Raw genomic sequence first — 6,000 nt, 5'->3', positions numbered from 1 at the left:
CTGATAAGCGGTTTGGAAAACGAACTCAGTTGCATGTCGTAACCACAACCCAGGATTTTATAGTGAATAGCATACTTGCACACACAAACTTTTGAGTTGTCCCTCTCAGAGTCCTCAGAGGAAACGCAATCGGCGGATTCGTTCGCCTGTCAGCGAGAGGTAATGAGCGCGATAAAGGCTATTGAATTCTCAAGCAAAATATCGCCAAAGCAATATGACTGATATCGCAGTATTTCTAGGAGGAAAGCTCTCGGTCGATAACGATCCTGAAAGTTCTATACAGTTTCAGCACAGTTTTCAAAGAATATTTAATGAGAGGATGATTTTTAAAATTACTCGGAGAGACTCTGGTAACAGAAATATTCCACATGGAAGACGACTGGAACTAGAATTAACACCAATTGACAGATTTTGTTTATACTGTTTTTATAATGTTTGTACTAAAAATGAGAATGAGAATCTCAGAAAACAAGAATCTACGGTGGATAACACTGAACGAATTTCTCTAGTTTCATCCATTCAATCAATGCTTGGAAAATCAGGGTCTAGCTAACTGATGAATAGTAAGTAATAAGACTGTAGTAAGACGCCAAGCTTATCCGTAGCATTACATCTGATTTGCCGATACATACATATACATATACACACACACAACCACCACAACAACAACAACAACAACAACAACAACAACAACAACAACGACGATAACAACAACAAAACAAACAGAAAAAAAAAACTAAAAAAATTAACACTAAAAAAAACTCTGAAATAATCCGTCAGCAAATAAATGCGTGCTTTTTATGTTTTCAGAGGGGTTTATGTTTGATTGGTAGTTGAAGCTCATTCTCGTTCAGTCTCTTGTCGCCATTATTCACAAGCATCGATGGTTTTTCCAGCATGCGATCAGTGGCAGTGTTGGACTTAAGCATGTCAGCAAAGGCCGTTATGTAGGTGAGGGCGTAAGTGTTACTCGATGAACTATGATAAAAAAAAATCAGAGTCTATGAAACGTCCCATCGATAAATTTTATCGATGAATAGAGTGTTTAAAGTAAAACAAGCTAAAACATCTGAAATTAAGAGACTTTGGGAAGACTAGAGTGGAGCTTCGCATGTTTTCTTTCTCCCTTTTTTCGGCATTTCCAATCACTGGACAAGGTAAAAAACGCAAAAAAATCCAATTACGGTTAGAAATGCCTTTTCTACTGGTTGATCTAAAACTTTAACGTTAGATTCTGCGTCAAGCCCCCCCCCCCCCCCCCCCCCCAGAGACAGCCCAGGGTCTGGCCTAATAGAGAGTTGGTTGCTATCAGATGATCCTTTCACGAGAGGTCTCGTGAACCCGGTCTCAGGACCCCAAGTAACTGTTAAAAGAAAAAGAAAAACAACAACAGCAACAACAGCAACAACAACAACAACAGATGAAAAGACTGATTACTGTCTCTATATCTCACCCATCAAAGGGCTTGTGCAAAAATTTTTATGAACAATGAGCAAGTTATCATTTTTCCAAACACTACTAAGTGAACAAGCATCACAGTTATCTCACGCGTATGTGAATACATAAAAGAAAGCTACTTACATCTTGTTAAGGTTTTCTTGTTGTCTCACGAGACTCTTTTGTAGGCTGCGCAACATAACAGATTGTCCACTAGCCAGTGTTTTCAGTTTTTGTCCGTGAACAGTTAACATATAATGGCACCACAAAAGATAAAAATGTAGATGTCGTGACTCATCCAATTGTACAACAATAAACTGCATCAGTCGTTCGATAAAGGGCTCCTTTAAGGACTGTGTTACCAGTGGAACTATATGTTAAGCAAAGACAAACGAACTTGTCAACAACATGTTCCTACTAGTAATACCGAACAGCTCAAAGGGTGTAACTAAAATTAAGAAATCCCAAAGTAAATCTTAGCAAAATTTCTTGTCTTGAGACTTTCTGGTCAATGCAATCTAGTATCCGTATTTAATCATACTTATACGGGATAAGAATAACACCATTAAAACTTACTGTCACAAGGTTGAACTGCCTCCATAACTTGACAAATAAGTTCTGGCTCATTAAGTCTTAGGCTTAGAATTAGGGCCTTCGTATGTTCTTTGTTACTACTAGCTTGACAGATCCTCTCAGAGGTGACGTTGCATTCCAATTGAAATGGATCAAACAAATCATGAGACTCTAGTGAATATACCACTAGCCCTTCAGAACTAGCTGCAGCCCAGGTCTGGCCTACATACCAAACAGAGAAAATACGGTGGAAGAGTAAAATTAAATAAGTCTTGAAATAAAAATCAATGGTAATGATGGGTTGGGCAATAAAACAGGTGCATTTGGAAAAAAGCCACGATGTGATGTAGTGAGAGAGCAAACTCAAGTTTGCCATACAGCAAGAATGGAGATTATAGTTTGGTGATTTGGTAGAGATGAAAAAGTTGTTTCAACCCATTTGTGTTGATGACAGACTAAAATTTTTTTTTGGTCATTTGCTGCTAATGATCAACCAAATTTGTCAAGTCTACTAAATGAAAATGAAACCAAAAGGTAGTCATATCAATGTAATTTTACAACCATTTGTTTCTTTGAAAAACTCCCCGATAAGGTAGCTACACAAATTTCTTTTCCTGCATCCCAATGTTGCTGACATTGTTCAGCATGGCACCTAACTCTGTCCTTCTGTCTGCCACATTCATGGTTTTTGTTTTGGAGTTGAACATCTGGTGCCTATCAACTCTTACTTTAGCCTACAGAGTGTAACTCTAATATAAAATCCACTGATCATGCAGTCATTTAAACTCTACACAATGACTGAAACTCTCAATGAGAGGTTATCCCAATCAGATTACAGCCACAATTCCTTACAACAAGGAAGTTGGGAAAAAGGAGGACATGCCAAACAACAACATCTGCAGGTACAGTACCTGTGGGTGAAAACTGCAGTGAGTTCACTCTGATCTCCGGCTGAAGTCTGCGAGAGCTCATATCACCTGAAAATAAGGCAACACACTTCTTTGAAAACTCTTCTCCAAGTAGATAGCAAATAAAACACCAGGTTTTGGCTGGAACTCAAATACCAGTTTTTCAAACTTTCCTATGGTTGTTTATCACAATCAACTTCTGATTGACAGTAACTATTTGAGCTACAAGTCACTGATGTTATGGGGAGGATTTTTCTTGTTTTATTTAATGCATGGGACAGAGAAATAATTCTAACTTTCCACAAGGAAATGCACCTCAGACCATCTGATTCCAAGCTCATTTATGTTTTAAGTGTTCAAGAAGCCTAAAATATTCCAGGAAATCAAAAGGAATTCAACATACAATCATGACACATTGACCTTTTCCACCCTCAGTTACTTCAATTTAATCTCTTTTGCCCTTGTTAACTATTTGCCCCCTTCCCCCCAAAAAACAATGTTGTATGGTGAATACTATTTTACAAACAATTAAGGAACTCTAGCTGTCTCTGCAGTTTTGAACTGATGGCAAAGACATCTTTTTATGAGTGCTTAGTGCTTATTGCAATTACATGATTATCATGATTACCATCATTATAGTAAATAATAAAAATGAAAAACAAATTGCCTAAAACTCACAAGGAGATGATAGTGGTAGCATGAACTAGAACTGGTTTTGCACATCTACACAAGTTACCTTTCAAAACACCCGGAAGAGTTGGGGTTAGATCAATGTCACTTTTATCATCAATTAGGCCTATGGGTCCTGCTTCTGTCATGTTACCACTGTGGAGAAACTCCTGAATAGACAGAGCATACAGCATATCTGATGTGATATCTCCAACAAGCTCCTCTTTGTCAAAAGAGAGGGTAATATGCATTTCATTGATTACAAACTTGTAACATTTCAATGCTTTCAAATGCAAGAACAGTCTTATCAAGGTAAATCCACTTACTCCCTAACTTTCCTTCCCAAGATTTATGCTTTACTTCCCATAAATTCGGACTCTGTGCAAAATTTATTTCACATTGCCTCAAATATGTGCTTGCTTGCCTACAGGAAGCAAGTTTTACATCAGATGATCCTAGCCTTATATATATTTCTGTAAATAAATATATCTTATTAGGCATTTTGTTGTGTAGTATCATTCTCATTATTGTGTCGTATTTTGATGAGCCCGTAGGGCAAGTCAAAGTACAAATAACGAGTAAAAATACTCAGCAATACTACACAACAAAACATCTAATAAGATATGTGTATTTTAGATGCCAATTTAAGGCTCTGACTCCTCCCCCCCCCCCAATGGGATAAGTTCTTCGAGCCATGGGTAAGCTGTACAAGAGTGCCAAATACATGTAATGATGAAATCCGGCTCTGAATCCTACTAAAACCCCTACCAACTGCTAAAAGAAATACCTGGCTCTTTATCTAACATGGTTCCATTTTTACCTTCATGCCATCCAAAGAGAGGTTGCCAGAAATGTCAAATTGTTTTATCAACATCTGTTACAAAATAAAATGGTAATTCTAGATGTTTTAATCCTTTAAAAAGGGTATAATACTTAAAAAATGTACAAAGAAGTAAAATTGTGAGTGAACCAATTCTATTTTTTGGTAGAGTGATAACCTTGGTGACAAGAAGCCACAAGCCTTACAGTGAGCATCTCAAGTTGATCAAATATCACAATTCTGTTTTCCAAATGACCACAATTCCTGTGCTCTAAACATATATGTAGCTATAAATTAATTTTTTTAAAAACTTTTGCCAGATTGGAAACTTCTTTGCACCAGTCTCTTTACAAGTTAGGTACCTGAGATAGATAGTTGAGATAGATAGTTTATTACCAAATAAAATGCATTGCAGCCATAGGCTGAATTGCGTGCTTTTCACAATCATTGATTATATAAGACTATATAAGACTACCAATTACAAAAATGCTAAGACCTAAATAAAATTACTAATATAACTAATATACAGCAATGGAATAGCTAAAAATCTAGGTTAGCACACGTGCACATAGCCGGGATAAATGAAGATTTAAAATGATCAGTGCAAAAGCGCAGCATGTTAAAAACGCGCTGGTGTCTAGTATTATAAGCTGAAAGATACCTATCTGGCAGCAAATTATATAATTTGTGAGATGGATTTGAGACAGACAAAAACAGATCCGTAAATAATTTCATGCATCTGTCATAGAACGAAGCTAAACCGTGCCTTTCTAAAGAGTCATGGTATGACAGTTCTGGTGAAATAATGCGCGTCTTTGGACCCTTTCAATGTCATCACTAAGATACACAGGTAACGCATGATGGAATATTTGTGCGCAGTATTCCAGAACAGGATGTATAGTTGAACAATAGAAATTAATTATGTCATCTTCTGGAACGCGGGCTCTCTTCAGGAGGACTAAAAAGTATAATCGTTTATTTGCTCTTTTTATAACTTCATTGATGTGGTTATTCTATTTAAGGTTACACGAAATAGTCACACCTAGGATCCTAGCCGACTCTACCGTCTCTAATTCTTTGCCATCTACCGAGAGGGGAGTGAAATGGCGTTTCTGCCTTTTGTAGTCGATGACCATAACTTTGCATTTGTCAGCATTAAGCTGCGTCTTCTGTGCTTTGGACCAATCCTCCACCACTTTAACAGCAGTTTGGGCATCACCTACTGCGTTACGCAGGAAGATCTCTGCCACCGTCGTGTCACCAACGTACTTCCAAGTTTGAACCTGGTGAATTCTTAGATCGTTTATCATTAGCAAGAAGAGCCATGGCCCCAATTTTGTCCCCTGAGGTACACCAGCTGGTACGTGGCCCCACTCAGAGAAACAATCAGCAGATAATTTTACGCATTGGTAGCGATGCACTAAGAAATCGACTACCCAACGTGCTACACCCCGAGGGATATCAAGACTGTAAATTTTGTGAGTGAGCAGTTGATGGTCAATGTAGTCAAAAGCTTTGCGGTAGTCAAACAGGACCACCCTGACTGCAGATCCCGTGCCATCAGTTGTGTGCGTCCAGTGATGGAGCATGGAC

General features: G+C 38.0%; 1 protein-coding gene across 1 annotated transcript in view; it reads right to left on the bottom strand.

The window, feature by feature from the left end:
- Positions 1-289: 289 nt before the first annotated feature.
- LOC111326084 (periodic tryptophan protein 2 homolog) overlaps positions 290-6,000 on the bottom strand; it is a 29,452-nt gene continuing 23,741 nt past the window's right edge. The window contains exons 16-21 of the mRNA XM_088734181.1: positions 4,408-4,461; positions 3,655-3,757; positions 2,922-2,987; positions 2,014-2,232; positions 1,582-1,807; positions 290-978 (exon numbers count right to left, since the gene is read on the bottom strand). Of these exons, the coding sequence (XP_088590307.1) occupies positions 807-978; positions 1,582-1,807; positions 2,014-2,232; positions 2,922-2,987; positions 3,655-3,757; positions 4,408-4,461 (840 nt within the window). The 3' untranslated portion in view covers positions 290-806. The remainder of the gene's footprint in view (positions 979-1,581; positions 1,808-2,013; positions 2,233-2,921; positions 2,988-3,654; positions 3,758-4,407; positions 4,462-6,000) is intronic.

Source organism: Stylophora pistillata, chromosome 9 (genome assembly GCF_964205215.1).
Source record: "Stylophora pistillata chromosome 9, jaStyPist1.2, whole genome shotgun sequence".
NCBI lineage: Eukaryota > Metazoa > Cnidaria > Anthozoa > Scleractinia > Pocilloporidae > Stylophora > Stylophora pistillata.
Note: the sequence above shows the minus strand (reverse complement) of the source record. Positions and strands in the feature narration are given on the sequence as shown.